Source organism: Chrysemys picta, chromosome 2 (genome assembly GCF_011386835.1).
Source record: "Chrysemys picta bellii isolate R12L10 chromosome 2, ASM1138683v2, whole genome shotgun sequence".
NCBI lineage: Eukaryota > Metazoa > Chordata > Testudines > Emydidae > Chrysemys > Chrysemys picta.
The window spans coordinates 119,521,684-119,536,189 of record NC_088792.1 but is presented as its reverse complement, the minus strand read 5'-3'; the positions used below and the strand labels follow the sequence as shown (position 1 = coordinate 119,536,189).

At 46.0% G+C, this 14,506-nt stretch overlaps 1 protein-coding gene across 2 annotated transcripts in view; it reads left to right on the top strand.

Annotated features, from left to right (window-relative positions):
* Nucleotides 1-757: 757 nt before the first annotated feature.
* Nucleotides 758-14,506, top strand: part of TEX10 (testis expressed 10) — a 126,412-nt gene continuing 112,663 nt past the window's right edge. Inside the window, exons 1-3 of one of the 2 annotated variants that reach the window (XM_005292615.5) lie at nucleotides 758-1,413; nucleotides 9,479-9,667; nucleotides 11,659-12,368. In XM_005292615.5, the coding sequence (XP_005292672.2) occupies nucleotides 9,488-9,667; nucleotides 11,659-12,368 (890 nt within the window). In that variant the 5' untranslated portion in view covers nucleotides 758-1,413; nucleotides 9,479-9,487. Of the gene's footprint in view, nucleotides 1,414-2,355; nucleotides 2,470-9,478; nucleotides 9,668-11,658; nucleotides 12,369-14,506 lie in introns of those variants that run through there. The other variant, XM_065587218.1, reaches the window with a different exon arrangement.

Genomic DNA, 14,506 nt, shown 5'->3' with positions numbered 1-14,506 from the left:
AGGGAGTTAGGGTGTGGGTTCCAACCTGGGGCAGTGGTTCCTGGCCAATGGAAGCTGCAGAGCCGGTGCTTGGTGAAGGGGCAGCATGCGGAGCTTCCCTGATTGCCCCTGCACATAGGGGCTGGACATGGTGGCCACTTCCAGGAGCCGCACAGAGCCAGGGCAGGCAGGGAGCCTGCCTTAGCCCCACTGCGCCACCAACTGGACTTTTAACGACCCGGTCAGCAGCCGCCAGGGTTCCTTTTTGACTGGGCATTCTGGTCAAAAAACGGACGCCTGGAACCCTACATCCTGTCCTGCAGCTGGCCGGTACAATCCGTGACTCTGGCCTGTTGGCGAGAGGCCCAAAGGGGATGGACGAGAGCAGGGCTTAGCCACGTACAGAAAAACCACACTGGGGCTTTAAGAATGGCTTATACAACATGGTCTTTTATTTGCCATCTGGGTTCTGAAGCCCCAGAGCAACATTGCTGCTGAGGTCTTGCTGCCTGTACATTCGTGTCCGCTGTGAATTTGGCGGGCGCAAACTGATGCGGCTGTGCCCCAGGAATATGAGGGGTGCTTTGCCTCCCTTCCCCGTCGAGTCAGGCATGTGGAAAGTCTTGCGCCATGACACAACGTGACCCCATCAGAGGGCACTGCAGGGAGGGCAGCGCGTGGACAAACATGCCCCAGGTATGGGGCGGGGCCAGTTTGCACCTTCCCCCACCTGGCCTGGGACTCTCCATCTATGACTGTTGTGGGGGGTTGAAGGTGCACTTCCAACTAAGCAAAGATAAGCTGCGATGCTATGGGGCAGAAATTCTGTACAACATGTATTGTGAACCTGTGAATAAACTGTAGTTACATTTTTGACATCAATTTTGCAAGAATTCTCCAGAATCAACAAACTGTTCCAAAGGGAATCGGCGAATGCCTCGGCTAATGCCTTCACGATGCCCGTCTTTCTTTCGGGCGCTTTTAGCCAGAGGATTGTTTCCAAAGCGCATCCCTGCATCGGACGCGAAACTCCGCGAAGTGAGAGTTGCGGCCACTCGCCACCGGCTGCTGTTAACTTCGGGTAATGTTCGCGTGGCTCCCGGAGCCCGGGCCTGGCAGCGCCGTGCGCAGCCGCAGCATTGCTACACACACGCTGGGCTTGTCTCCTCTGGGGCCTGCGTCGAAGCGGGACCGGCTGGATTTGCCTTTGTACCTGGCGGGATTTGGCGGGGCGGGGAGCAGAGGTCTCGGCTCCGCCCGCTCCCGGCGCCTCCCAGACCTCAGGGGGCGGCCGCTCTTCCCGCCCAGCTCCTCTCTATGGTCGCAGGTCCTAGTTCCCGCCGCCCACTCCCGTTAGTCACGTGGGCAGCGGTTTCCGGCGCGGACTCGCCGTAGCTTGAGTCGGGAGGTGGCGGACGGTCGCCGCGTGGGTCGGTGAGTGAGGTCCGCGCGCGCCCCCCCCCCTCGGGGGGAGACGCGAATCGGCCCCGCCCCGCCCGCTGGGTCATTTCCAGGGACACCGGCATTTGCCCCCCACCCCCTCCTGCCGCGTGCTGCCGGCGGCGGTTACACGGCCCCAGCGCCCTTTGTCTGGCCCGGGGCTCGGCCCCCTCCCCGCCCCCGCCACTCGCTTTGGGGTCCCCCCCGGCGGAGCCGCGCAGAGCGGGGCGGGCGTGACACTGCGGGGCGCTGCCCCGGGGCCAGGGCGGAGTCAGACCCCCGCGAATCTGGAGTCGCGTCCCGCTGCCGAGGCGGGGCAGGGAGCCCCCGGGGCGGCTTTGAATCACCGACCGCGACACCCCCGTGAGCGAGAGCAGCCCCTGCCGGGCCCCCGCCTCTGCACGTGTGGGGGCGCGCTGCGAGCCCGTCTCCTGCGAGCTCCCCGCTGGTGCTCCCCGAGGAGCTGATCCTGGAAGCTGCCCTGGGCAGAGACCGCTGCTGCCCGCCCCGGGGAGCTGGCGGGGTTGGGGCTCAGCTTTGGAGCTACCAGCAAGTTGAGTGTTTAAAAATAATAACCATAAAAGCCCGTCTCGCAGTGAGACTGGCTGTGCTCAGCTTCTGAGCTCTGACGCAGCGGCAGCAATAACTACTCAGCAGTAACTAACCGTCTGTAGTGGTCAGTTCCAGCACACGCACAAACACCCTCTCTTTTTCAGGACCCAGTACACTTACCTACACACAAGAGGATTAAAAATAAAGAACTGCATATTTCGTCTGGTCCGGCTCTCATTCTCCTCCTTTTGCAGCAATTGCTCTGCAGCGCCCAGGAGTTTCCATTGCAGTGTGAGCTGCTGCTCCATCTCTGGCTCTTTAGCATGTGTTCAGATATTATTTGGGCATATTGTTAATATTTTCTTGATCAGTGTGAGCATCATAAGGGACGCAGCGATTTTCTCAGTTTATAACTCAACTAAACTTGAATGGAATTTCATGGGCTAAAGAAAAAGCACTTCTCTGTCCTGTCTGCGTTCTCCCTGCCAAATTTCAAAGGTCTGTTTAGAACAATGGAGGTGTTAGTTTCTCAGAAAGAAGTTATAACACTCTTTTGTAATGGAAAAGGTTAAGCAGTCTAAATACAAGGGTTACTATTAACTCCCCTGTAATACAGCTTTGAACATAGTGTGTGCTATTTAACTATTTTTAATTTTTCAATTTGCATCTGCAGATCATTCATGCAGTTTTAAGGTGAATAGAAATATTCTGGGATGAATAAACTGTGGGAGTCTTAGTGGCGTTGAGGGGGTAGCTGCTGGATGTTTGAAAGAATGTCCATAGTCTGGGTGGAAGATCTAGTTTGATTATCAGTAAGGCTCTGTGTCTGTCACGGATTCCGGGACTTTCTGGGACCTCCGGGACTTCTGCAGCGGCCTGTGTGGATGGCCCTGGAGCCACCTGAGCTGCTGCTGGGGCAGTGTCAGGCCGCTCCTTCTCCCCAGCACCAGTAGTTTGGGTGTGTGGAGGCTCAGGGTTGGGGTGCGGGGCAGTGCTTGCCTGGAGGGTGCTCCCCGGAAGGGCGACAGGCACTCCCCTCCCTCAGCTCCTAGCTCCACATGCTGCCTCTGCCTGCAGGCACTGCCCCCACAACTCTCATTGGCCATGATTCCCAGCCAATGGTAGCTGCAGAACCGGGCCTTGGGGTGGAGCGGAGGCAGCACATGGAGCTAGGAGCTGGAGGTCGCTGCTTCCAATAAGCCGGGTAGGGAACCTGTCCCAGCCCTGCCATCTTCTCCATCCCAGCACCTGCAGCGCCCCCTGGGCTGTGATCCCCCTCGAGAACCCACAATACCCCCCTGGGCCATGACCCCCCTCGAGCACCGGCAGCACCTTGCCGGGCCGCATCCATAGTGTCCCCCAAACTGCTCCCCTCCGCCGCCCCGAGTTTTAGTCAGGGATATATAGTAAAAGTCATGGACAGGTCACGGGCCATGACTTTTACTAAAAATACCCGTGACTAAAACGTTGCCTCAATTATCAGCTATATATAGGGTGACCAGATGTCCCGATTTTTGCTTATTTGTCCCGCATCCCGACCAATGTGCGGTTGGGACACTGGACAAACAAGCAATTTTGCCCTCCCGGAAGGGTTCTTGCCTCCCCCTCCGCCCCCTCCATCCCCCATTGGCTCCCTCCCCAAATCACCGCCCTGGCCCCGCCTCTTCCCCATGCATGTGGCACTCCTCCCTTCCAGGCTTGCTGCTGTAATGGCAGAGCAAGCCTGGAGGGAGGGGGTGGTGGCCGGCTTCCCGTTCCTGGAGCTGGTGAGTAGGGGCACTGGGCGGGCAAGGGGGGCTGGCCAGGGGGCTGCTCCCCCAGGAGGTAGAGGGGCTGGCCAGGGGGCTGCTCCCCCAGGAGGTAGAGGGTGGCAGCGGCGGGGGAGAGCAGCTCGGGGCCGCACGAGTGGCCATGTAAAGTTTATCAGCTTGGACGGGACCCCGGCCGGCTCCCCACCCCGCGCCAGCATGTCGCGCCAGCCACCACAGGCCAGGTAAGGAGCCGAGTCGCCCTCTTCCCCCTCGTCCTGGCTCCTCAGCTGAGCCCCCCCGTCACCCTCCTGGGGGAGCAGCCCCCTTGCCAGCCCCCCTTGCCTGCCTGGTGCCCGTACTCACAAGCCGCAGGAACTGGAAGCCGGCCACCACCCCCACCTCCCTCCAGGCTTGCGCCGGCAATACAGCAGCAAGCCTGGGAGGGAGGAGGAATGCCGCTTAGCTGAGGAGCCGGGGGAAGGGGGAGGGGGCACTCGGTTCCTTACCTGGCCTGCGGCGGCCGGCGAAACATGCTGGCGCGGGGTGGGGATACTACCTCCCTACAGGGCAGGGCGAGGAGCCGGCCGGGGTCCCCCCCAGCCGATAAACTTTGTGCCCACTCGCGCGGACCTGAGCCGCTCTCCCCTGCCATTGCCGGGGTCCGGAGCCCCGCGCCTCTCGCTCCAGCGGCTCCTTCCCCGTGGGGCGGTGGGACGTGCCGTATGTGCCTGGGGGGGGAGGAGAGGGAGAGGTAGCAGCCGCGGTGCGGCCGGCACCTGCAAAAGCAGCTTTTTTTTTTTTGCTCCGCCCCCCCCCCCCGCACGTCCCGATATTTCCCGTCAGTGATCTGGTCACCCTAGCTGTATAGAGTTTGGCCAAGTAGAGCACCTGAGACTACCCATTGTTCTAGGCCTGTTGCAAATGATTGAGTTGATAACAGAAGTTTCTACACTTCCTGTCCTAGAAGTGTCCTTCTACACTTCCTGGTCAAAGAAAACTGCATCAGCAGAAGTGGATTTGACCAGTTCTTACTGTTACTTCTGTAGCAGGGGTACTAGAGCTCACCTTTTCATTGGATAAACTTTCATCGGATACGTTTACTCCAGTAGCATACACTTTTCTCAAATTATCTATATAATGCAAAAACTTTTTAATGCACAGTTAAAAATCACAATTGGCCAAGTTACACTCTGTGGAAGCTTTTCTTTTGTGATTTTTAACTTGCAACCTTAATATTGCATTCCTATACATTTAATTGCCTAGTTTGCTTTTAAAAGTAGGTGTGGGAATGACCCCTACATATATGCACTTCCTTGTGGCATAGATACATTTCAGGTAAACTACAAGGAGTCTGGTGGCACCTTAAAGACTAACAGATTTATTTGGGCATAAGCTTTCGTGGGTAAAAACCTCACTTCTTCAGATGCAGGCATTATATAGTGACACATGGAGAGCAGGGAGTTACTTCGCAAGTGGAGAACCAGTGTTGACAGGGCCAATTCAATCAGGGTGGAGAGTGGCTGGCTCATTACAGAAGCAGCTTTTCCTCTCTTGGAATTGACACCTCCTCATCTATTATTGGGAGTGGACTACATCCACCCTGATTGAATTGGCCCTGTCAACACTGGTTCTCCACTTGCGAAGTAACTCTCTGCTCTCCATGTGTCACTATATAATGCCTGGATCTGTAACTTTCACTCTGTGCATCTGAAGAAGTGAGGTTTTTACCCACGAAAGCTTATGCCCAAATAAATCTGTTAGTCTTTAAGGTGCCACCAGACTCCTTGTTGTTTTTGTAGATACAGACTAACACGGCTACCCCCTGATACTTCAGGTAAACTGTGTGTCTATCAGATGGGCATGCCTTTAACTACATGAGCAACAGGTGTGCATTTCAAAGAGCACACAGTTTATTGCGGATTCTTTCATGGTGTTGTTTACACTACACAGTCAACCTGTGGAACTCCTTGCCAGAGGATGTTGTGAAGGCCAAGACTAATAACAGGGTTCAAAAAAGAACTAGATAAGTTCATGGAGGTTAGGTCCATCAATGGCTATTAGCCAGAATGGGCAGGGATGGTGTCCCTAGCCTCTGTTTGCCAGAAGCTGGGAATGGGCAACGGGATGGATCACTTGATGATTACTCTGTTTGCTCTGGTGCACCTGGCATTGGCCACTGTCGGAAGACAGGATACTGGGTTAGATGGACCTTTGGTCTGACCCAGTATGGCCGTGCTTATGTATTCACAAGAATTGCACTCCAGTTAGGGTGGAGAGATCCCAAGATGTGCTTGAGGACCTGCTCTCCACACAAAAAATTGAAGTTTCTGTCCTGGAGAATCCAGTGTATTGCTCCCTCTTGAAATCTGACTTATTTAATCTCTCCCCACTTAAAAAAAATGTAAAAACTTATTTTTTCAGAGGTATTTTTAAGTTACTACCACAGTTGCTGTAGCTTTTTTTTGTTTTGTTTACTAACCTTGTCTATAAATTTGTTGAGGTTGGGATGTTAGTTATTTTTTTTTTTATTAATGAGAATTGTTTAGATAGTGGTGGCACTTTTGTAATGGAGCAGTCGGGGAGGTGCTTTGTGATAAAATGATTATTTATTTAGGGATGCGAAGGCTGAATTGTGAGTGTTATATAATGATTAACATTCAAAAACCATTTGAGGAGTTGAGGGGAGTAGAATGAGTTTGGGTGCCTGGCCATTTGAAAGGAGGGTTCAGATTAGGAGGCAGCACTAAGGCAAAGAGTTGTCTCCACATTTTGGAAAAAATTGCTCATTTAAATAGCATCTGTAATTGTGCAGCTTACAATTTAACATTTTCTTTTGCTGTATATGCTCTATCTTGCATTTTTATACAGTAGAGTCTCAGTTACAAATACCTTGGGAATGAAGGTTGTTCGTAACTCTGAAATGTTTGTAACTCTGAACAAAATGATATGGTTGTTCTTGCAAAAGTTTACAACTTAACATTGACTTAATACAGCTTTAAAACCTTACTATGCAGAAGAAAAATGCTGCTTTCCCTTTATTTTTTTAGTAGTTTACATTTAACACAGTACTGTACTGTATTTCCTGTTTTTGGTCTCTGCTGCTGCTTGATTGGATACTTCTAGTTCCAAATGAGGTGTGTGGTTGACCGGTCAGTTCATAACTCTGGTGTTTGTAATTCTGAGGTTCTACTGTAATTTTACTTTGGAGCAATTTTTGTCATTTAATAGAGCACGTATTCATTGAAAACTGTCAAGTTCACAGTTTCAAAGTTAATCTGTTTGAGTTATATTTTTTTGTGGGTGTGAGGCAAGATAGTTCGCATTTGTCTTCAGTGCAAAGAATATATTTTGTACCCATACTCCACTCTCCTTCAGAAGTAATTTAATGGATTTTCCTCAAACTTAATCTCCTCTAGGATGGCGAACAAGCATAATATATTTTATCCCAAAGGATGTTTAAAAAAAAAAAAATTGTTGGTGAGTCAAAACAAGCTGTTCCAATGAGAGAAAAATTTGCACCATAAGAGCAGTTGCAACCAGTTACTGCTGTATGGTTTGTGATTATATAATGGAAATTATATTGGAATGCATTTATGCATGCCCAGAGGCAGGTAAAGATGAGCTGAAAATCAAAAGCTTGTAAGATCTTAGAAGCAATATGGGTATAGATGCTGCCTGTTTAGTTTGGGACCAAAATGTAAGTTTTGTAAAGCCCTTTAACATGACTAGATTATTTTTTATTGAAATCAGGATTTGTATTTCAATATTCTCATATATTGCTGTGAACCCATACACAGCATTGAGCTAGTACATGAGAATTGAAAGTTACAAACAAAAATGTAGCTTCTAAGTCTAGTGTTGACAGATTTCACTTCTTTTGGACAGTTGAGTGAATTGGATTTAAAATTTTTATTTTTAATTCTGTGTGGATGTGCTATTAACAACACAGGCAAGGGGTTTAAGAAAGATTTCCCTGACAGTATACATATAAAACATAAAGTTGCAGACTTTACTTTTTTTTTTTTGGAGATATATTTTCCGTAAACAGAGTTACAAGTGATGAATTTTGTTAAAAGTTTCTATATTTGGTCAGCAATACCCCATCTTTCTTTAATTAAAAAAAAAACAAACCCTTTGGGTTTGTTAGTTTAATGGTGAATTTTTTGTTTGTATGTGTGTCAATACATCAATATAGATATGGAAAATTTATGGTGACTGGGATTTTGCTTGTTCTGGCAGATACCACAACATTTATAGTAATGATTTCTCAGGTTCTTAAGGTAGTGGTTGTCAAATACAGGACTAATTCTGTACATTTAACTACAGCATTATGCATTTTCTGATTTTATAATCTTAAAAACAAAACTTAAAAAATAAAGAAAAAAAATTCTGAATTTCTAGATTGTAGGTTAATATCTCAAACTGAATATTAGATTAGTAGAAAATCTTTACTAAAATATTTGATTTTTTTGAAAGCTATTGAGCCTTTTTAGAAGTTGAGGGATTCACTAAACATTTTGAGTACTTTTTTGGCAAGGTCCAGTTATTTTTATCTAACCACTTAATGAACCCTGATATATATATATTTATTTCAGAAACTGAATATTATACTGGTATGAAGTCTGGGATTTGCTATAATATAATTATTGCTAAAGTTAGTCTTGGACTAGTGCAAAAAAACTGTGCTAAACTAACAATCCAGTGTAAGTTTTATGAACTCTTTGAACCGCCAGCATTAGACATGAGTACTACGTACCACTGAATTTTGGAGGCACTCAGATTTCAAATGGTATAAATCATTATTTTATCGCAGGAAGGCTGAGAGTTATTGGCCCTTAAAATCATATAATGACATCTTGCTTTTTATTTTTCTGCTTCAATCCTGACATTTTAACTGCCACTATCAGGACCCATTACAACTAGAAATCAGTGTTTCATACAATCAGAAATCTTAGAAACAACTTTAATACACTATACCAGATGGCATCTTGGGGTTTCATTTTTTCTCATTGTGTACCTATGTTAGGAAAATTTATGAGCATTTTTCTGTGCTGGTGCATCTGCATGGCTGCTAGTGACAGTACAAACTGTAACATCATAGACAGGGTACAGACAGGATTTTTACCACCACCTTGCCTACACCCTGTCTATCACTACAACTTCTGCTGTTGGTAGCAATGGTGCAAAAATGTTTATACAATTTCCTAGAAGAAAGCCAATATGACTTGATTTTCAGTCTTTTAATGTTTATTTTTATTTATTTTTTCCTAATTACCATTGCTGCAAACTCAGCCTGTGGTCTGAAAGTCAAGCAGCCAGTTTCTTTCCTTTTCACTCATTGCATCAGTAATGAAAGTTTTGTAAATCAGATTAGGGCCTCAATTAAACTTGTGTGATCTGATTGGGTTATTTGTGTTAGATATGCAACTGGTTGGGATTTTCTGACTGATGCACAAATGGAATAGAACTCTGCTCTCAGAGCTGTGTTGGCTCTGCAGTGCTAACATGAGTAAAAAGTAATAAAAAATGTGCTGTTTGTTGGTAAAGTAAAGCAGATATCACTCTGAATGCAGGTAGTGAGCAGTTATATTGCTTAAGAAGGTGCCCTTTTTTGTAAGTCTTTTTCAGATCTGAGCCATACTTTAAGGAGCAATAAACTAGTCCAGAAGCCAGTTCTTGAGAAGAATAGACATTGTTTTACCTTAGGTTATTTGATTGCCTGGTGTTTAATTAACATTTTGAACATCTCTCTACAGAGCTTCAAAATGACTAAAAAGAGGAAACACCAAGAGGATTTTCAAAAGGTGAAGCTAAAAGTTGGAAAAAAGAAGCCTAGACTAGAAAATGCAACTGATACAAACTTCAAAACAAAGGCCATACATCTTCCTGAACAGCTTAAAGAGGATGGAATACTTCCCACAAACAATAGAAAACTTAACATAAAGGTATGGTAAGGTAAACGTTTTAGCTGTGATTGTAATATAGCTCATTTGACAGTTTATTATGTTTTTTAAAAAAAGTTGTGTTTGAGCACTGTCCCACTGACTGTGACCAAATGCTGGACTATGGATACTTGTGCAGTTCAGTTAGTGGCTTGTGACTTTGGATGAACTAATAATCTAAGGCAGAGATTTCAAAAATAGGAGCCGGAAGTTAAATATTGTTTGGGAAGCTTTAACTCAAGGCACCTGATTTTTTTAAATCTTGGTGTTACGTCATTAATTTGTCCAGAGGCAAAAGTTTTCAAAAATAGACTCCATGTTTAACTTTAGGTTCCTGTTTCTGAAAATTTTATTTTCTTCATTTTTCATCTGCTTGCTACTTTCTAAGTCCATCTGTTGCAACCTGAAAGGAACTGCACCTCCATGATCTATCAAAGGCATCTGCTTTTGGCTCCTGGCTCTTCAGAGGTCATCTTTCTTGGGTAGGGATCTGTCTCTCTCTCAACAAGGGTTTTTCCGAGCTGCACTGTTTCCCACCTACACTCTGATATCCCTAATAAGTCAGACCACCTAAGCAGGCCAGACTCTGCACATTGCTTTCTCTCCAAAGGCTATAAACAGCTGTAATTGCCAGCAGTACAGGGTACCACACAGCTCTTAATGTTAAAGCATTACAGAGAAAGCATTAAAAACAATAAAAGAACCTACACATCTGCTAAAAAGCTTACCAGACGTGACCCCAACTCCAGCCTGGGGTACTGGTAGGTGTCAGTCCTTCAAAACACACAACTGGATTTTCCCCAGGGTTACAAGTTCATAACTGTCTCGGATTCAGAACCAGAACTATTATGAGTAGTCAGTCTTTCCTTTATATAGCTTAGGTGTAGTATCTTGATCTCATATAGCAGGTGATCAGCAGATAATGGCCACTCTTCAGGGCATAACTTCATAAGGCTGGTTTTTTGCATAACAGGAGGTAGGGAGTGATGGTGCAAAAATGTATTCGCATTGATCTCCCCTTAGATCAGTGGTGGGCAACCTGCGGGCCGCATGTGGCTCGTCAGGGTAATCCACTGGCGAGCTGCGAGACACTTTGTTTACATTGACAGTTGACAGGCACGGCCGCCCGCAGCTCCCAGTGCCCGCTGTTCACTGTTCTTGGCCAATGGGAGTGTGGGCAGCCGTGCCTGCGGACAGTCAGTGTAAACAAACTGTGTCGCAGCCTGCTAGTGAATTACCCTGATAGGCTGCAGGTTGCCCATCACTGCCTTAAATAGTCCTCAGGGAATTGACCTCCCCTTAGATAATCCCCAGGAAAACCAGTTAACACTTTTTGTTCCAAAAGTCCATTCTTGCCTAACACATTATTCAGTATAGTCCTTTTAACCAGTATAGTCCAGCTTTCACATCTGTCACCTTTCCGTCTTCTAGAGGTTGCATACAATTCGGGCCACAATAATTCATAAATGATTCATTTAATATATTGGAGCCCAAAGATACTTAAATTTAATTCAGTAAGTTCTCCAAAGTACAGCAATTTTCTGCAATAGAGCTGTCACACCATCTTCCTTTCCTTAACTCTAGCCCTCCCACTGGAGGAGATGAGGGGCCACCTTCAAGGAAGTAAGTCTGCTAGGGGTACCTTAAAAGTAGCTGTGCAGTCATGATTGGCATACTCCAGCTCTACTCTTGCAAGTGGGTATGAGAGAATCTTGGTTGCTATTATTAGTTGAGGAGGCACTCAGATGTTATGATTATGAAGGTCATGTAAGTACCTAGATAGCAAACCATTAAATAGGAGGGTAGGTGACTTGTTTGCTGTTATGCTCTAAAAGAAAGCATTTTTGGATCTGAAATTATTAGGCTCTTGATACAGTCCATTAAAACAGTTTCTATACCTATTAAGCCTTTTAAGAACAGATTAATACTAGAAAATGGGTCAGTTTAAAGTTTTTGAAGGAATAACTAGTAAGTGTGTATCTCTCTTCTTGCAGGATCTGCTTTCACAGATGCATCACTACAGTGCCGGAGTTAAGCAAAGTGCTCTTCTTGGGCTCAGAGAACTGCTGTCCCAGTATCCGTTTATAATTGATGCACACCTTTCAAATATACTAAGTGAGGTGGCAGCTGTATTTACAGATAAGGACTCTGGTGTCAGAGTAGCGGCAATCCGGCTCCTTCAATTCTTGGCTCCAAAAATCCGAGCTGAGCAGATTGCTCCATTTTTTCCTTTGGTAAGTGCCCACCTCTCCAGTGCCATGACTCACATCAGTGAAGGAATTCAGGAGGATTCTTTGAAGGTCTTGGACATCTTGTTGGAAGAGTACCCAGTCCTCCTTACTAATCGCTGTAGTATATTGCTGAAGAATTTTGTAGAGCTTATTTCTCACCAGCAGTTGTCAAAAAACCTGAAAAGTAGAGAGAAAATGTCCTGGATGCTGTCTGTTAACCCTAACCGCAGAGTAACTTCACAGCAATGGAGGCTGAATGTACTGATCAGATTCAAGAAGTTTCTCCAAGCATTGGTAGATGGTTCCAGTGGATCAGAAGATGATGAAGGAATCCAGGAGCAAAAGGAGAACTCCCAGTTCATGAGGAACTCAGTATGTATAAGCTGGAAGGAGCATGCCAGTAATCAGCAGCACATCCAGCTATATGAAAATGGTGGGTCACAACCAAGGATCAATTCAGCATTCAGACTAAGGTGAGAAAAATGTTACTTGTCTGAGAGTTTCATTGAGTCAATTCTATATTTACAACTAAGCTAATATGAGACTGTTGTATGTTGTTGCTACTGAGTCACAGGTGTTCATTTTTGTCTTAGGACTCTAGCGAGATTTATATTAGATCATTCAGTGAGATGGATTATTTTACCACAACAATTTGATCATAAATACATTGTACTCTTTTCTCCAACCTATATTTTCTTCGGCTGAACATAACATCTTTCATACTATCCATTTTATAAGTACTTTCTGGCTGTCTGAGGTGTACAACTATATAACTATTTGGTATAAACACACAAGTCACTTATTTTGAGGTCACACACAGAATTGTCAGTGCGCAAATGCTTTTATCAAATTACCAGTTTTCTAGATTGGTTCACTTATAGATAAAATGTGACTTCTTGAAATATGATTTAATGTATGCTTACTAACAAGAAATAGAAATGGTAAACAGAATAGATACTGAGAAATTGACTTAATTTTACATTTATGAAAAAAACCCACTTGTATATTTCTAATCCCCTTCCCTAGTGACCCTCCCTACACTAGACAAAAAGCCTTGCCCCACTTTGTTCTTGCAATGCCTGTAAGACAATTTGCATCTACACACAAATGTCATCCTAGGCATTTTATATTCGTTGTAGCATTCATAGAACAAACTTCCTGAGAACAGTAATACTACTTACCTCTTCGGTAGCACCTTTCATCCATAGATCTCAAAGCAATTTACAGAGGAGGCAAGTAGCATTATCCCCATCTTATGGAGGGGGGAAACTAAAGCACAGAGCTGAAGTAACTTTCCCAAAGTCACGTAACAGGCCAGTGACAGAGTTGTGAATAGAACCCAGGTTTCCTGAGTTTCAGTCCTGTGCTCTATCTACTTATATCTGATTGAACTACAGGAGCATATAATGTGTCTTCCCCCAATGCAAATTCAAAGGCACAGCTACTAGCTGGTCTTTCCATCTCCATTGCCACGTTTTACCTGTCACTGACTGTTCTGTGCTCCCTGCCATAGGGGCAAATCAACAGGAAGCACCTTATTTGCAGTGAATACTGGGAATTCTATGAAGTTAACAATAGTGTGCAGTTGATTGCCAGTATCCACTTCTGTGAGATAGCAAGTAAGAGTTCAGCAATCTTCTTGATTTCCAATAAAATCTGCTCCACTGAAAACTTTGATTGAGCTGTAAGCTGGGCTGAGCCAATGAAAAGGCCCTGCTTGGATAATAGAGTGCAAGTCCATTCACACGGAGTCAGAACTAGCAGGTTTATACCAAGATGTGTCAGAGGCTTGCCAAATTGTGCACTGAATGCCGTCCATGCAGTGTGAGAGCTGAAGATGCATCATAACAAAGACTGAGAAGATATCTGAACATGTGGTGCCAGCTGAACTAGCTGCCCTTTCTGTGAGGAGCTGGATTTCAATAAGGGGTCCAGAGAGCCGCTTATGGTTATAGCTACTTGCCAAGAGGCTGATTTGAGCGAGCATGAGGACGAGCCAGCAGATTACCAAGAGGAGATGTTACCAGAATCTAAAGGATGGCTGGCAAAGGAAGGTGATGGCAACAAAGTCAAGTTATTGGGAAAAGAAGGGTCCTCCTCAAAAGGTATTGAGATGTATTTCATTTTATCACATTTGGTTGTTGTTTTTACTGCATGCACTGGGGGATTGGGGGGTCCTGGGGAATGAGATAAATAGGACCAGTCCATCTTGTCTTACTGGCTACAGCCATGATTGTTAAGAGTGCAAGTTACCACTAGTAAGGGTAGAAGTAGTCTGGGTGCTGGAGATCGAAAATAGATGACTAGATAGTAGTCCTCAACCAAGGGTCCAGGGCCCCCGAGGGGCGGTGAGTAGGTTTCTGGGGGTCCTCCAAGCAGGGCCAGTGTTACATTCACTGGGGCCCAGGGCAGAAAGCCAAAGCCCCACCATGCAGGTCTGAAGCCTGGGGCCCTACCACCCGGGGCTGAAGCAAAAGCCTGAGCAACTTAGTTTCGCGGGACCTCCTGTAGTGTGGGGCCCCGGGCAATTGCCCTGCTTGCTAACCCATAATGCTGGCCCTGGCTTTTATATGCAGAAAAACAGTTGTGGCACAGGTGGGCCGGTGAGTTT